Source organism: Carcharodon carcharias, chromosome 18 (genome assembly GCF_017639515.1).
Source record: "Carcharodon carcharias isolate sCarCar2 chromosome 18, sCarCar2.pri, whole genome shotgun sequence".
NCBI lineage: Eukaryota > Metazoa > Chordata > Chondrichthyes > Lamniformes > Lamnidae > Carcharodon > Carcharodon carcharias.
In genome coordinates, this window is record NC_054484.1 from 19,159,744 (window position 1) to 19,177,972 (window position 18,229).

The window sequence follows — 18,229 nt, forward strand, 5'->3', positions numbered from 1 at the left end:
GGCCTAGGACACTACCTTGAGGAACTCCTGCAGCAATGTCCCGGGACTGAGATGATTGATCTCCAATAACCACAACCATGTTCCTTTATGCTAGGTATGACTCCAATCTGTGGAGAGTTCCCCCCTGATTCTCATTGACTTCAGTTTTTCTAGGGCTCCTTGATACCACACCTCGTCAAATGTGGCCTTGATGTCACCTTCATCTAGATGGGGGAGACAGTGGATATTATCTACATGGATTTCAGGAAGGCATCTAACCCCAGTCTACACAACACGCTATTACATAAGACCCAAGCCCAAACAAGAATCTTAAATTGAAAGAAAACCAATTACATAAATATGAGGAGGGATCTGGCTAAGGCAGATTGACTCAAAAGTATGGCGATAATTAAACAACGGGAACCTTTAAAGAAATTATACAAAAATACAAAAACAGGAAACAAAAACTCAGCAAGAAATACCTATCACTGGCTCACTAAGGAAGTTAAGGATTGTTTTCGATTAAAAGAGGAGGCTTATACTGCTGCAAAGGGTAGCAATAAATCTGATGATTTGAGTATTTTAGAAAACAGTGAATGTGACCAAAAAGGTGATAAAAAGGGAAGAAATGGAATATGAGATTAAACTAGCTGGGAATATAAAAAATAGATGGTAACAGCTTTTGCAAGTGTCGAAAAAAGAGTAGCTAAGTTAAGCATGGTCCCTTCGAGGCAGTTAAGAGATATTATCATAGGGAATGAGGATGGCAGAGACGTTGAATAAGTATTTTGTGCCTCTCTTCATAGTAGAACACACAAATTGCATATCAGAAATAGAGGGAAAACAAGAAGTTAATTAGAGTGAGGAATTTAAGGTAATTAATATCAGCAGTAAAAAAGTATTGGAGAAATTTAGGGGACTAAAAGCTGACAAATCCCCAGGACCTGATGCTCTATATCCTAAGGTTCTCAAAGAGGCAGCTGCAGTGATGGTGGATGCACTGGTTATGATTCTCCAAAGTTCCCTAGGCCAGAATTTTACAGCCCCTCCCACCCAGCAGGATATTACAGTCCTGCCAGGGTGGGGGTGGGGGGGTGGGGGGGAGACTTGCTGCAGTGGGGCCGTAAAATCCTGGCCCTAGATTCCGGAATAGTCCCAACAGATCAGGGGGAGGGGATGGCGTAGTGGTATTGTCGCTGGACTAGATGCTCAGGGTAATGCTCTGGGAACCTGGGTTTGTATCCTGCCACAGTAGATAAAAGTTTGCAATTAAAAGGCTGATGCATGACCATGAAACCATTGTTAATTGTTGTAATAAATCCATCTGGTTCACTGATGTCTCTTTAGGAAAGAAACTTGCTGTCCTTACCTGGTCTGGCCTACTTCTGGCTCCAGACCCACAGCAATGTGGCTGACTCTTAAATGCCCTCTGAATGAGGACAATCAGGAATGGGCAATAAATGCTAGCCTAGACAGTGACACCCACATCCCATGAATGAATTTAAAAAAATAAAGCATCCGGAATGCTTTCCTTTATTGGATGGAGTATAGAATATAAAATCAGGGATATAAAGATGGAATGTATAAAATGCTGGTTAGGCCACAGCTGGAATTTTGTATACAGTTCTGGTCGACACATTACAGGAAGGACATAATTGCTCTGGAGAGAGTACAGAGGAGATTTGCAAGGATGATGCCAGGGCTTGGTAATTGCAGCTATGAGGAAAGATTGGATAAACTGAGAGTTTTTTTTCCTGGGAACTGAGGAAGCTGAGGGGTGACCTGATTGAGGTGTACAAGATTATGAGAGGCCTAGATAGTGTTGATAGGGATGCCCTGTTTCCATTAGCAAAGAGGTGAATTATCAGGGGGCACAGATTTAAGGTGATTGATAGAAGGATTAGAGGAGACATGAGAAAGGTTTCTTCACCCAGAGGCTGGTGGGTGTTTGGAATTCCTTGCCTGGTTTGGTGGTGAAGGCAGAAACCCTCAACTTATTTAAAAGGCACCTGGATCTGCAGCTGAAGTGCTATAACCTGCAAGGTTATGGACCAGGTGCTGGAAGGTGGGATTAAAATGGGCAGCTAGTTTATTTTTTTGTTTTTTTGGCCAGTGCTGACACGATGGGCTGAATGGCCCCTTCCTGCGCTGTAACTTTTCTATGGTTCTGTGAATACACCCAAGTCCCTCTGTTCATCAGCATTCACAAGTTTCACACCTCTTAAAAATATTCTGCTTTCCTATTCTTACCACAGAAGTGAATAACTCCACACTTCCCTACATTAAACATCTTGCTGCCACTCACTTAGCCTGTCTATATCCCTTTGTAGCCTCTTTGTGTCCTCCTCACAGCTTACATTCCCTTCTTTTGTATCATCAGCAAATTTAGATACTTTATTCTACGTTCTGTCTCTTCATCTAAGTCATTAAAATAGGCCAGAATCTTCCAGCCCTGACAGTGACGGTCATCATTATGAATGAGACTGGAATATTTGGAGAGCTGTTGATGCCCACTGGTGTCATGGCTGGAAAATCCCACCAATACATTGTAAATAGCTGAGGTCGCAGCATAGATCCTTATGGCACTCCACTAAATACAGCCTGCTAACTTGAAAATGCCTTGTTTAACCCTACTCCTTGTTTCCGCTCCATTAAACAATTCTCTATCCATGCTGATGTATTAGCCGCGAACCTATGAACCTTTACCTTGCATATTAACTTTCAACCTTTTTGAATATCTTTTTGGGAATCCAAGTATGCTGCATCAATTGGTTCCCCTTCATCAGTTCTACCAGTAACATCCTCAAAAACAGTCTAATAAACCTGCTTAACATACCACCTTATCCATCGGTCCTGCCGCCTTCAGGGGCCTTTGGACATGCATGCCAAGGTCCCTCACTTCCTGTACATCAATATCCTCTCCCATGTATTGTGCATTCTGTAGCTTTGTTTGCCCTCCCCAAATGCATTACTGGACACTTTTCTGGATTGAATACCATTTTCCACTTCTCCGCCCATCGAACCAAACCATTGTTTTCATTCTGGAGACAACAGCTACCCATTTCAACGTCAACTGCATGGCCGATTTTGGTGTCATGAGCAAATTTCTCAATCATTCCACCCATGTTTAAGTCCAAATCATTAATATTTACAAAAAAACAGCAAGAGAGCCAAATCTGAGCCCTGTGGAAAGTCACTAGAAAATATTTTCCATTTGCAAAAGCATCCATCAAACATGACCATAAAAGGAACATCGAAAGCTAGCAATAAAAACAGAAAATTCTGGGAATATTCAGTAGGCCTGGCAAAATCTGTGGAAAGAGAAACATCTTAGGTCAATTACCCGAACACAGAAAGTTAGCATGCAGGCACAGCAATTAAGAAGACAAATAGGTGTTGGCCTTTATTTTGAGGGTTTTTAAATTATTTATTCATTGAAGGGATGTGGGCTTCTTGCCCATCCCTAATTGCCCTTTAGAAGGTGGTGGTGAATTGCCTTCCTGAACTGTTGCGGTCCATGTGGTGTAGGTACACCCATGGTGCTGTTAGGAAGGGAGTTCCAGGATTTTGACTCAGCGACAGTGAAGGAATGGCGATATATTTCCAAGTCAGGATGGCAAATGGCTTGGAGGGGAACTTCCAGGTGGTGATGTTCCGATGTACATGCTTCTCTTGCCCTTCTAGATGATAGTGGTTTTGGATTTGGAAGGTGCTGTCTTAGGAGCCTTGGTGTGTTTCTACAGTGTATCTGTACACACTGTACAGTGTGTATGGTACACACTGCTGCTACTATGGGTCGGCGGTAGAGGAAGTGAATGTTTGTGGATGTGGTGCCAATCAAGCGGGGTGCTTTGTCCTGGATGTTGTCAAACTTCTTGAGTGTTGTTGGAGCTGTATTCATCCAGGCAAGGAGGGAGTATTCCGTCATCCTCCTGACTTGTGCCTTGTAGGTTGTGGACAGGCTTTGGGAAGTCAGGAGGTGAGCTATTCGCTGCAGGATTCCAAGCCTCTGACCTGTTCTTGTAGCCACAATATTTATATGGCTAGTCCAGTTCAGTTTCTGGTCAATGGTAACCCACAGGATATTGATAGTGGGGGATTCAGTGATGGTAATGCCATTGAACCTCAAGGAGTGATGGTTAGATTCTCTCTTGTTGGAGATGGTCATTGCCTGGCACTTGTGTGGCATAAATGTTATTTGCCACTTGTCAGCCCAAGCCTGGATATTGTCCAGGTCTTGCTGCATTTGGACATGGACTGCTTCAGTATCTGAGGAGTCGCAAATGGTGCTGAACATTGTGCAATCATCAGCGAACATCCCCACTTCTGATCTTATGATGGAAGGAAGGTCATTGATGAAGCAGCTGAAGATGGTTAGGCCCAGATGCAGGACTCCTGCATTGATGTTCTGGAGCTGAGATGACTGACCTCCAACAACCACAACCATCTTCCTTTGTGCTAGGTATGACTCCAACCAGTTTCGCTGGGGCTCCTTGATGCCACACTCGGTCAAATGCTGCTTCGATGTTAAAGGCAGTCACACTCACCTCATCTCTGGAGTTCAGCTCTTTTGACCATGTTTGAACCAAGGCTGTAATGAGGTCAGGAGCTGACTGGCCCTGGCTGAACCCAACTCTGCGTCAGTGAGTAGATTTTTGCTCAGCAAGTGCCGCTTCATACCACTGTTGCTGACACCTTCCATCATTTTACTGTTGACCGAGAGTAGACTGATGGGGTGGTAATTGGCCAGGTTGGATTTGTCCTACTTTTTCTGTACAGGATACACCTGGACAATTTTCCACATTGCTGGCTGGACACCAGTGTTGTAGCTTTACTGGAACAGCTTGGCTTTGGCATGGCAAGATCTGGGGCAAAAGCCTTCAGTACTATTGCTGGAATATTGTTGGGGCACATAGCTTTTGCAGTATCCAGTGCTTTCAGCCATTTCTTGATATCACGTGGAGGCAATCAAATGGACTGAAGGCTGGCGCATGGAATACAAGAATAATGAAGAGTTGTTATCATTCTATGGGGCATTGATGAGCCCACACCTGGAGAACTGTGCATAGTTTTCATCTCCATATCTAAGGAGATATCTACTTGCCTTGGAAGCAGTATAGCAAAGGTTCACTGGGTTGGTTCCTGGGATAAGAGAGATACTCCATAATGTAAGGTTGAATAAATTTGGTCTATATTCTAAGGAGTTTAGAAGAATGAGAGGTGACCTCATTGAAGCATGCAAGTTTCTAAAGGGGCTAAACAGGGTCGACACTGGGAGGCTGTTTCCTCTGGCTGGGGAATCTAGGACATGGGCACAGTCTGAGGAATCAGGGCTGATCACAAAGGACAGAGGTGAGGAGAAATTTCTTCATTCAAAGGGTTGTGAACCTTTGAAATTCTCTACCACAGAAGCCTGTGGATGCTCTATTGTTGAATATATTTCAGGCTTAGGTAGACAGATTTTTTGTTTCTCAGGAAGTCAAAGAATATTGGGAGCGAGTGGGAAAATGGAGTTGAGGTTGATAATCAGCCATGATCGTATTGAATGGCGACGCAGGCTTGAGGGACCATATGGCCTACTCTTCCTCCTTAAGTTTTTATGTCATTATCAGCAAGATGGGAATGTATTGAAATGAATTGACATGATTTTTAAACAAAAATGAGTTGTCCTGCATGAGCAAGCATGTAGTCAGCAGCAACTTGCCAGTGGAATGCCACAAAGCTTAGTATTGGGACCACTTTCATTTAATTACTTTCTAAGTGTTTTAAGGGAAAGAAATGTGCCAAACCAACTAGAGTGATAGGGTGGCATTATTACAGTTTTGGATCATAACCTCTGCTCCCATGTAATTTTGGTGGTTTGTTTTTAGATGGCAGCTGTTAGTAATGATTCTGCATTTTCCATTTGCACTCCTCTTTACTCGTCCATTCCCCACTTCCACCCCCCCCCATTCATCTCTTCTGTTATTTCATTTCCCTTGTCTTCCACCCTATCACCAGCCTTCCCTTTTGCTCTCTTCCTCCCCTTCCCCCTTTTCCTGCATATGTATTTGTTCCTCCAGCTATTCCCAGCTCTCATGAAAGGTCATTGCCCTGAACGGTTAACCCTCTTTCTCTCTACACAGATGCTGAGTATTTCCAGCACGTTCGGTTTTTATTTCTGATTTACAGCAGTATTTTGCTATTTTGTTAAAGAAAAGTATGTTAGGTTGCATAGCAAGAGTTATAATTTATAAATTGAGAGAAGTCCTTGTAAGTTTGATCCTGGTGAGACCCTATCTGGGGTACAGTGTGTAGCCCTAATCTCCCTGTTTCAAAAATGGTAACTAGTTGTTGTGGGGGATATGGAGAAGATCTACACAGAAGATTTCAGAAACTAAGTTAATAGCTTATATGGAAAGATTTCTTACCCTGGATCTTTTCTCTCTTGAAAGAGGCCAAGATACTATAGAAGTGTTGAAAATGATGAATGGCTTTGATGAATTGGATCCAAAGTAAGTGCTAAGACCATGTATAGAATTTATATACAAGGGGCCATATTTACAACAAGAACAAATAAAAAATGAAGGAGGAGCTTTTTTATAGAACGGCTGGTGATGATGTGGAGCAGATTGACATCACAGGTGGCGAAACAAGAAACGTTAATGGCCAGAACCTTCGGGTCAGTGAGCGGGGGTGGGGCCTGCTCGTCGCTGTCACGTAAAATGACACGCGGTGATGTCAGGCCGGACATCTCGACGTCACCGCGTGTCATTCTGATCCTCAATTCTGCGGGCGTGTCGCCGACTTGGCTGCAAGTCCACCGAACTGTCAAAGCCCTATTAAGGCCATTTAAAAACTAATTAAAGTGAGCATCCAAACTTAAGGTTGGCGGAGGGGTGGGGGGCAGGCGAGGAGCCCAGGCGGCCTTCACATTTATCATGAAACGTCACCCACAGGCGGGGTGAGGTGTCATGAAGTATTTATAAATTGAATGAAAGTTTTTATTAAAGTTCGTTGACGTGTCCCAGCTCGTGTGACACCGTCACAGGAAGAGACATGTCTTAATTTTTTTTTAAATCTTTATTAAAGTTTTTACAAATCAAATCAATCTCCCTCAGGCAGCTCTGAGCCTCAGGGAGATTTCTGGGACCTTTCCTGCGCGTGCATGTGAAAGAGCGCAGGCCCGGACTCAGCCTACTCCACCACCCCCCTCCCAACCCCCCCCCCCCCCCCCACCCCCCCCAACCCGCACAGGGAGTGCTCAGCGCTTCCGGGTGTGCGTCACGCTGGGCGCGTCTTAATTGGCCCAGCCATGTAAAAGGGCAGCGCGCAGCTGATCGCGGGCGGTGACCTGCTGCATACCCGCCCGCGCCCATTCCCACCCAACCCCCCCCCACAATGGGGAGAAAATTCTCCCCAATGAGTTTCAAGAAAGAACCCAACAGATTCTTCTGAACAACTGGGTTTTAATGCACCATGGGAATACCGTGGATAGGTGAACTAGTTGGAGTGAATTCCTCTGCTGATTGAAACTCTTACTATGTTACTCAAGAATCTAGACACCTTCCAGGACAAAGCAATCCACTTGATCGACATGCCATTCACCAACTTAAACATTCAGTCCCTTCAGCGCCGATGCACATTGGCGGCAGTGTGTCCCATTTACAAGATACACTGCAGAAACTTGCCAAGGCTCCTTCGACTGCACCTTCCAAACTCATCACCTCCACCACTCAGAAGGGCAAGGGTAGCAGATAGATGGGAACACCACCGCCTGAAAGTTCCCCTCCAAGCCACACACCATCCTGACTTGGAATTATAACCCCGTTCCTTCACTGTCGTTGGTGCAAAATCCTGGAACTCCCTTTTCTAACAGCACTGTAAGTGTGAGTCAGGAACATCTAATAATTCTCATAATGTTATTGAAATTTATTATAAAATAGCGGTATCTGTGTCATGTGTGTGTGTGTGTATGTGTGTTTGTGTGTGTATGTCGTATGTGTGTGTTTGTATGTGTATGTCGTTTGTGTGTGTGTTTGTGTGTGTATGTCATATGTGTGTGTGTTTGTGTGTGTATGTCGAATGTGTGTGTGTTTGTGTGTGTGTCTTTGTGCATGTATGTCGTATGTGTGTGTGTTTGTGTGTGTGTGTCGTATGTGTGTGTGTTTGTGTGTGTATGTCGAATGTGTGTGTGTTTGTGTGTGTGTGTATGTCGTATATGTGTGTGTTTGTGTGTGTGTCTTTGTGCATGTATGTCGTATGTGTGTGTGTTTGTGTGTGTGTGTCGTATGTGTGTGTGTTTGTGTGTGTATGTCGAATGTGTGTGTGTTTGTGTGTGTGTGTGTGTGTGTGTCGTATGTGTGTGTGTTTGTGTGTGTATGTCGAATGTGTGTGTGTTTGTGTGTGTGTGTCGTATGTGTGTGTGTTTGTGTGTGTATGTCGAATGTGTGTGTGTTTGTGTGTGTATGTCGAATGTGTGTGTGTTTGTGTGTGTGTGTGTCTTGTGCATGTATGTCGTATGTATGTGTGTTTGTGTGTGTGTGTCGTATATGTGTGTGTTTGTGTGTGTGTGTGTGTGTGTGTCTTTGTGCATGTATGTCGTATGTGTGTGGGTTTGTGTGTGTATGTCGTATATGTGTGTGTTTGTGTGTGCGTGTTTGTGTGTGTATGTCGTATGTGTGTGTGTTTGTGTGTGTATGTCGTATGTGTGTGTGTTTGAGTTTGTGTGTGTATGTCATATGTGTGTGTGTTTGTGTGTGTATGTCGTATGTGTGTGTGTTTGTGTGTGTCTTACGTGTGTGTGTTTGTGTGTGTGCGTGTTTGTGTGTGTATGTCTTATGTGTGTGTGTTTGTGTGTGTGTTAAGTGTGTGTGTTTGTGTGTGTGCATGTTTGTGTGTGTATGTCGTATGTGTGTGTGTTTGTGTGTGTATGTCGTATGTGTGTGTGTTTGAGTTTGTGTATGTCATATGTGTGTGTGTTTGTGTGTGTATGTCATATGTGTGTGTGTTTGTGTGTGTCTTACGTGTGTATGTTTGTGTGTGTGCGTGTTTGTGTGTGTATGTCGCATGTGTGTCTGTTTGTGTGTGTACGTCGTATGTGTGTGTGTTTGAGTTTGTGTGTGTATGTCATATGTGTGTGTGTTTGTGTGTGTATGTCATATGTGTGAGTGTGTGTGTTTGTGCGTGTGTGTGTGTGTATGAGACTTACTAGGATTAAAGGCAGCTGGTCTGAAAGCTCTGATGTAGTAAAAGATGAGCTAGGTTTGAAAGGTTAAGTCGGTAAACATAAGTGTAAAGAGAACATTTGCATTTTTAAATAAACCAGGCTAGATTGTTTTCAAAGGAGGCATGAAAGGTACCACCTAGCCAGGTGAAGTTCAGAAACAATGGGCAGAGATTGTCCCTCGTCAGGCGGGTGCACGCCCAACCCAAACGAGAGTCAAATCGTGCACGATGACGTTGGGCTAGCTTCCCAACGCCATCACGCACTCTCTCGATATTTCATTCAGCGGGCGTGCTCGAGAGGCGGCAGCACACCTGCCGACAATTAAGAGGCCTATTAAGGCCCTTAATCAATTAATTAAATCAGACTTCTCACTGCCCGTCCAACGGCTTGGTTGGCGGGCGGGTGAGTAGGCCAAGCGGCCTTTGCATTTTTTGCAAAGCCTCATCTACGGGTGGGATGAGGTTTCGACTAGTGATTTAAAAAAATAAAAACTTTAAAAACTCATTCTTAACATGTCCCTGCCCATGTGGTAGAGTCACATGGTGGGGGGGGGTGCATGATTTAACATTTTGAAATTCTTTATTTATGTTTTTAATATTCTTCAGCTCCCTAAGGCAGCTCAGTGCTTTCAGGGAGCTTTCAGTCCGAGCACCCGCACGCATGAGCAGACTTCTGTGCTCGCCCTCCTTCCACCCCCACCCTGGTACCACTCAGCGTTGCAGTGCGTGATTCACACTGGCTGGTCGTTAACCAGCCAGCCATGTGAAATCGGAATCAGGGCCCGATCACGGGCAGCCATCGGTTTCGTGACCGCTCCCAGGCCCGCCTGCTGTCTCTGCCTGTCGAGGTAAAGGTCTTGCCCAATGTGTTTATTTTTTCCCAAAGCTTACTGTCTAAACTTAGTACTATGAGAGATTTTTATTATCAGGAAGGTAAAATCCAAAGATATAGTGAAACAATGGGAATTTACATTCAAAGGGAAAAATATATATACATAAATATATATATATATGTATATGTATATATATATATTTATATATTTATATATATATATATATATATAAAGGAGCAAAGGCTATGTGTAACAGTAGGCATTTTAGGATCTAACAAGTGTGAAAAGCCTTCAGCAGCTATGACTCAAGCTACTGTCTTCAAGTAACTGAAGTTAAGAAAACTCACTTTGAATTCGACTGGTTCAGGGTATCATGTGTCACCTTGCCTGGGTCTTTTAAAATCTGTGTGTCCTACTGTTGCCTTAACAATAGTATAACTGGGAGTCAGATTAGTTAGGGGATTTAAAAGTACAGGAGTAATTTGTAGATCCATGTATGTGCTTAAAAATCATTTTTCTTGTTAATAAATGTTTAATTTAGTTTTGTAAAAAACTATATGACTTGGTGGTCTTATTAATACCGAATTCAAAGGACACCTCTCAAAATTTATACAGATTGCAAAACAAGTTGTGACAGCTGTTCTAAGTTTCCCTTTGAGATTTGAATAACTCAACATTTAACATCTGCTATGCCATAACAGTATACCTATGCCATATGGACTGCAAAAGCTGAAGAAGATGGCTCACCACCACCTTCTCAAGGACAATTAGTGATGGACACAAAAATGTTAGTCTTGTCAGCGATGTCCACATCCCACATAATATGTAAAAAATGGTGTAAATCTATTAGAAATAAAGAACTTGCATTCCTATAGCTCCTTTCATTACCTCAGGTCACCCCCAAAGTGTTTCACAGCTATTGAAGCACTGTTGAAGTGTAGCCTCTGTTACAATACAGGGAAGCATGGCAAAGAATTTGCACATAGAAAGTTGCTGCCAATCAAGGTGAATGGATAGCTTGCCCTGATGATTCAGTTGGTGTGTTGCTGTGCCCAGAGGTCCTGGGCTCAATTCCTGATCAATGCTGAACTAGGTGGCTTCACAGTTTACACAAAGGTGATACGGTGACTCTCAGTGGATTTGCACCAGGGAGGTGAAAACATTTCTGTGTCTCAATTTTATAATGAGCTCTGCTGGAAGTGGTGTTGTGATGGCCCACATGGTAAAATACCACACTACTATTGTTTACACAACGGTTGCAGTTGGGATTGTTTCCACGCAGAAACAAAATCAAATTTCAAAATAACCAATTGTTAGACATAAGGTTGTTTTGGTAATTGCTAAACTTGATCTCTGTTCTCATGACAGTAATATATCATTGATCAGTCATTCTGTGTAGCATTACCTTTCTTACTGTCATTTGATCTCTCACACTCATGTTTCTGGAGAGAATCCATCATCTTATTTTCAAAGCGTGCAAGCAAAAGTACACTATTGGTGTCATATTCCGCTGAGGAGCATTTACTAACGTAGTCTTTACTACCTTCCAGTTAGTTTCAATACTATTAGTTTATAATCCTGGGTAACATAGGACTAGCTATGGGCTTCTGCAGATCCATATATTCGAAAGTCAGTGAAGCAAGGTGTGTACACATTCATTTATAGGGGAACATGCATAGCTTAAAAACCTTCGGCTTTCTCATAACTCTATTTACCTGTGTTCACAGCAAGAAGTAGCTCCATGAAGAGAAAACCTCCCATCAATGTAAGCTTGAACATTCATGTGTGACTTAACTGGGTTTCCAGGCCAGGGAATCACCAATTACACCTGTCATGTTGTATAGGTTACCAGGAATTCTTTTTTTTTATTCTTCCTTCATGAGATGTGGGCTTCGCTGGCTGGGCCAGCATTCATTGCTCATCCCTAGTTGCCTTTGAGAAGGTGGTGGTGAGCTGCCTTCTTGAACCGCTGCAGCCCATGTGATGTAGGTACACCCACAGTGCTGTTAGGGAGGGAGCTCCAGGATTTTGACCCAGTGACAGTGAAGGAATGGCGATATATTTCCAAGTCAGGATGGTGTGTGGCTTGGAGGGGAACTTCAAGGTAGTGGTGCTCCCATCTATCTGTTGCCCTTGTCCTACTGTAGTGGTCATGGGTTTGGAAGGTGCTGTATAAGGAGCCTTGGTGAGTTCCTGCAGTGGACCTTGTAGATGGTACACACTGCTGCTACTGTGCATCGGTGATGGAGGGAGTGAATGTTTGTGGGTGTAGTGCCAATCAAGCTGGCTGCTTTGTCCTGGATGGTGTCCAGCTTCTTGAGTGTTGTGGGAGCGGCACTCATCCAGGCAAGTGGGGAGTATTCCATCACACTCCTGACTTGTGCCGAGTAGATGGTGGACAGGCTTTGGGGAGTCAGGAAGTGAGTTACTCGCCACAAGATTCCCAACCTCTGACCCACTCTTGTAGCCACAATAGTTATATAGCTAGTCCAGTTCATTTGTAACCCCCAGGATGTTGATAGTGGAGGATTCAGTGATGGCAATGCCATTGAATGTCAAGGGGAGATGGTTAGATTCTCTCTTGTTGGAGATGGTCATTGTCTGGCACCTATGTGGCAAGAATGTTACTTGCCACTTGTCAGCCCACTTGCTGCATTTGGACACGGACTGTTTCAGTATCTGAGGAGTCGTGAATGGTGCTGAACATTGTGCAATCATCAGTGAACATCTTCATTTCTGACCTTATGATGGAAGGAAAGTCATTGATGAAGCAACTGAAGATGGTTGGGCCGAGGGCACTGAGGAACTCCTGCGGTGATGTGCTGGAGCTGAGATGACTGACCTCCAACAACCACAACCATACTCCTTTATGCTAGGTATGACTCCAACCAGTGGAGAGTTCCCCCCTGATTCCCATTGACTCCAGTTTTGCTAAGGGTCCTTGATGTCTCACTCAGTCAAACACGGCCTTGATGTCAAGGGCATTAACTCCCACCTCACCTTGGGAATTCAGCTCTGTTGTCCATGTTTGAACCAAGACTGTAATGAGGTCAGGAGCTGAGTGGCCTTGGCGGAACCCAAACTAGGCGTCAGTGAGCAGGTTATTACCAAGCAAGTGCCGCTTGATAACACTGTTGATGACCGCTTCCGTCACTGTACCGATGATCTAGAGTAGACTGATGGGGTGGTAACTGGCCAGGTTGGATTTGTCCTTTCTTTTGTAACTAGGACATCCCTGGGTAATTTTCCACATAGCCGGGTAGATGCCAGTATTGTAACTGTACTGGAACAGCTTGGCTAGGGGTGCAGCAAGTTCTGGAGCACAAGTCTTTGGCACTATTGCCGGAATATTCTCAGGCCCCATAGCCTTTGCAATAAGCAGTGCCTTCAGCCATTTCTTGTTGTCATGTGGAGTGAATTGAGTTGACTGAAAACTGGCATCTGTGGGGCTGGGGACCTATGGAGGATCTGAGATAGATTATCCATTCAGCACTTCTGGCTGAAGATTGTAGCAAATGCTTCAGCTTTATCTTCTGCACTGACTGGGCTCCCCCAGCATTGAGGATGGGGATACTTGTGGAGCCTCCTCCTCCAGTGAGTTGTTTAATTGTCCAGCACCATTCACGACTGGACTGCAGATCTTCGAGCTGATCCGTTGGTTGTGGGATCGCTTAGCTGTCTTTCACTTGCTGCTTATGCTGGTTGGCACACAAGTAGTCCTGTGTTATAGCTTCGCCAGGCTGACACCTGATTTCTAGGTACGCCTGGTGCTGCTCCTGGCATGTCCTCCCGCACTCTTCATTAAACCAGGCCTTTGGCAATGCTAGAGTTGGGGATATGCTGGGCCATGAAGTTACAGATTGTGTTCAAGTACAATTCTGCTGCTGATAAAGGTCCACAATGCACCTTCGATGCCCACTCTTGAGTTGCTAGATCCGTTCAAAATCTACCCCGTTTAGCATGGTGGTAGTGCCACACAACCTGATGGAGGGTATCCTCAATGTGAAGGTGGGATTTCCTCTCCACAAGGACTGTGCAGTGGTCACTCCTACCAATACTGTCATGGACAGATGCATCTGCAGCAGGCAGGTTGGTGAGGATGAGGTCAAGTATGTTTTCCTCTCTTGTTGTTCCCTCACCATCTGCTGCAGACCCAGCACACTAGCTTTGGCCTTCAGGACTTGACCAGCTCAGGAAATAGTGGTGCTACCAAGCCACTCTTGGTGATGGACATTGAAGTCCTCCACCTTACCCTTACTACCCTCAGTGCTTCCTCCAAGTGATGTTCAACATGGAGGTGCACTGATTCATCAGCTGAGGGAGAGCGGTACATGGTAATCAGCAGGAGGTTTCCTTGCCCATGTTTGGCCTGATGCAATGTGACTTCATGGGGTCTGGAGTCAATGTTGAGGACTCCCAGATCAATTTCCTCCCAACTATATACCATTGTGCTAAGTCCGTCCTGCCGATGGGACAGGACATACCCAGGGATGGTGATTGTGGTTTCTGGGACATTATCTGTAAGATATGATTCAGTGAGGATGATTATGTCAGGCTGTTGCTTGACTAGTCTGTGGAGACAGCTCTCCCAATTTTGGCACTAACCCCCAGATGTTAGCAAGGAGGACTTTGCAGGGCCAAGTTTGCCGTTGTCATTTCTGGTGCCTAGGATAATGACCAGGTGGTCTGTCTGGTTTCATTCCTTTTTGAGGCTTTGTAGTGGTTTGATACTGCTGAGTCATTTAAGAGTCAACCTCATCTGGAGTCACATGTAGGCCAGGCCAGACCACATAAGCACAGCAGGTTTCCTTCCCTGAAGGGGCATTAGTGAACCAGGTTGGGTTTTATGACAATTAACAGTGGTCATCATTAGACTTTTAATTCCAGGTTTTTATTGAATTCAAATTCCACCATCTGCTGTGGTATGATTCAAACCCATGTCCCCCCAGAGCATTACCCTGGGTCTCTGGATTACTAGTCCAGCAACAATATAACTATGCCATCACCTCCCCGCTTCTATCCACTCTGGAAGGCAATATGTATCATATTGTAAAATCATTACATTATGGCCAGAAATAACAGTGAAGTTTATTGAGAAGTCATACAATTATACAGAATCAGGAAAGTATACCAAAATACTGATGGCACAAATATTGACAAAAGAATAAAGGTAGCATAAGCCTATCAGGGAAATAACATTTCTTCTTTAAAATATATTTCTTTTGCAGCCGACTAATCATAGGGGCTTATGGTGCAACCTTCAATTTGGATTGGTACATCAAACGGGCAGTAAAGATCAGGTTCCCATTAAAAACACCATTTGATTTTAAATTCTGCTGAAATGATAATTGCCACAGAATAAATGTAAATAGCTGTCTTTTCAACTCAAAAAAACTGCACTCAGGCTCATGTCTGAACAAATCATGAGCATATTTGGATTTGATTTGAATCTTGGCTCCTCCCTGAAACGAACTATCGAGCAACCAACCAAACAAAGTGCTTTCACTTAAGCTGGGAGACAATTTCTGTGAGTGAATTTGACTTACAGCCCTTTGTATTATGGAAATATTAAAGAAACTCATACTAATACAAATTTCACACTTAACTCTTGTTCCAGCCTCGTTTACAGAAAGGCTTGAAATCTATTCAAAATGTTTGCACCTTGCATCAATGCTAAAATATAAGGAATATTTTTATGAGGCTGTGCTGCCAGTGTTCAAGTTTAAAGAGTCTCTGCACCCCAAAAATGACTTCTCCAGTGTAAACACTGTATTAGGGTCCAATTTGACTCCATAGTGAAATAGAGACACCCTGAAGGATGGATCTTTTACACTCATTGTAGTGTAAATATGACCTGAGTCATTACTTTCAGATGAGAAAAAATATTAGACGCAAAAACAGTTTAACCAAAATGCAGGCATGAAATAAATCGTGGGGAAATGGTGGCATAGTGGCAGTGTCACTAGACTAGTAATCCATGTGCCCAGGTTAATGTTCTAGGGACACAGGTTCACAGCAGCAGCTGGTGGAATTTAAATTCAATTAAGCCTGGGGACTGAAAGCCAGTCTTGATAATGGTGACCATGAAGTTCTCATTGATTCCCATAAAAAACCATCTGGTGGTTCACTCCCTATAGGGAAGGGAATCTTCCATCTTTACCTGGCCTAGCCTATATGTGACTCCAGACCCACGGCAATGCAGTTGACTCTTAACTGCCCTCTGAAATGGTCTAGCAAGGCAATTAGGGGTGGGCAATAAATGCTGGCCTTGCCAGCAACAATCATGTCCTATGAGAGAATTAAGAAAAATCAATCCTGTTGTTTTTTTTAAATTTATTCTTAAACAAAGCTTACTGTAAGACAACAAAAGTTAAAAGCCAATAATAATTACATCACCAATTAAAATTCTTTCAGTCACACGCAGTTGCATCGGCAAGTTCCAGTGTCACACATCCTCATCCTGTATATGGCACACAGCTCGATGTGATGGTACCAAAGACTGCCCTTCAGGAGAAGATGAACTGGGATGTGGTAAAGTAGAAAATTAATTTATTTAAATGTTCATTTTCTTAATGAGCCAAGTTTTGCTGGAGAGATAACAGCACGTTAATGATACACACCATTATACACGCACAAATTGGCCAGCAAATGCCGGGGATTAAGAGATACGCTGGAAGTAGCTAATCTGCAGAATTTGCTGATCGATTTACATTGCTTGTTTACACAAATGACATCTAATCCTTAGCCTTCATTATTGACACAGAAAGTTGGTAATTAATAGCATACATATCCTTTAATGACAGGATGATTGTTAATGCAATGCCAAACAATCTCTCTGGCTCAGGAAGGGACCAATTTAACCTGTTCAACCTCATTCCTGCAAATAGTGAATTATTCTCTGGGTTTTCAAAAATTTCAAACCTTAAAGTTCAACATGGTTTCCCTATTTTTTTCTCTGTACCTTTTCTCTCTTTGTCTAATCCTCCTTCCCCTCTCTTTGTTTCATTTCTTTACCTGATTTGACTCAGATTCACCTTATTTCCTTCTCCATTCTTCCTCTGTTGCTTTTCTGATCTTCAAACCTCAGCGATTAAGGAAATCGGCTCCTCATACAGTAAGGTCCTTTGCTCTCTCTGCGCCATTATCAGCTTGAACTTCCAGAATGTCATGGCGCAGAGGACGTTTGAGCTGATGGGGCCAATAAAAACACTTACCTAATGGTGCACATCATGAGGATAGCCCACTTCAGAAAGACCTGGCTCAATGAGTTTTTGTACTTTACACAGCGCAAGATTTTTATTGCTAGGGAATGGAACATAATTCCACAATTCAAACGATGAGCAGACCCACTCACATGACAACCAAGCATCAGACCTTCAGGGTGATGTCATGCCTGCTAGTTTTGAAGAGTTCGGCAGGGGAATGCCTACTGTTGACTGCTTATACTGTCGATTTGGGAGGTGTACCTGCTCCAGCTGTGACCTTACCCTCTTTTCCTTTTCTGTTTGGCTTTGTCAGTGCGAGTCAGTGGGAAAAGTTCAGTGGTGCAGATTTATACAGCTGGTACCTGGCGGACGGTGTGTTGGGAGGGATGGAATGCTGTGCACGGTACCTCTGCATGTAAGCAACTCGGATACAGCAGGTAAATTCAATTTTTAAAATAAAATTATATTCTTTCCCTAGCCTAATCTCTTAAAAACTGAAGGACGTGTGAGCTTCACTGTCGGAGCTGCCATCTTTCTGATGAGACATGAAAACTAGACCTGGTCTGCCCTGTCAGGCGGGTGTAAAAGAAGATAAGAACAAAAAAACTGCGGATGCTGGAAATCCAAAACAAAAACAAAAACAGAATTACCTGGAAAAACTCAGCAGGTCTGGCAGCATCGGCGGAGAAGAAAAGAGTTGACGTTGCGAGTCCTCATGACCATGAGGACTCGAAACGTCAACTCTTTTCTTCTCCGCCGATGCTGCCAGACCTGCTGAATTTTTTCTGGGTGTAAAAGAAGAGCTGGGAAGCTGAGCAGTTCTCCCCGGTGTCCTGGCCGATATTTATCTCTCAATTAACATCATCAAAACAGATGATTTCCTTGTTGTAAAGGTTGTTTGGTGTTTCACAGAGAGGCCTGAAGGCTTGTATGGTTAAACATAAACTGTTTTTGGTAACCCATAACTATGTACATATCCAAGGTACTGCCTCGCATGGGTGCTGT

General features: G+C 43.7%; 1 protein-coding gene across 1 annotated transcript in view; it reads left to right on the forward strand.

Moving 5' to 3' along the window:
- Positions 1-378: 378 nt before the first annotated feature.
- The window catches only part of LOC121290411 (transmembrane protease serine 3-like), a 44,381-nt gene continuing 26,530 nt past the window's right edge, over positions 379-18,229 (forward strand). The window contains exons 1-3 of the mRNA XM_041210850.1: positions 379-589; positions 16,434-16,550; positions 17,538-17,661. Coding sequence (XP_041066784.1) covers positions 379-589; positions 16,434-16,550; positions 17,538-17,661 — 452 coding nt within the window. The remainder of the gene's footprint in view (positions 590-16,433; positions 16,551-17,537; positions 17,662-18,229) is intronic.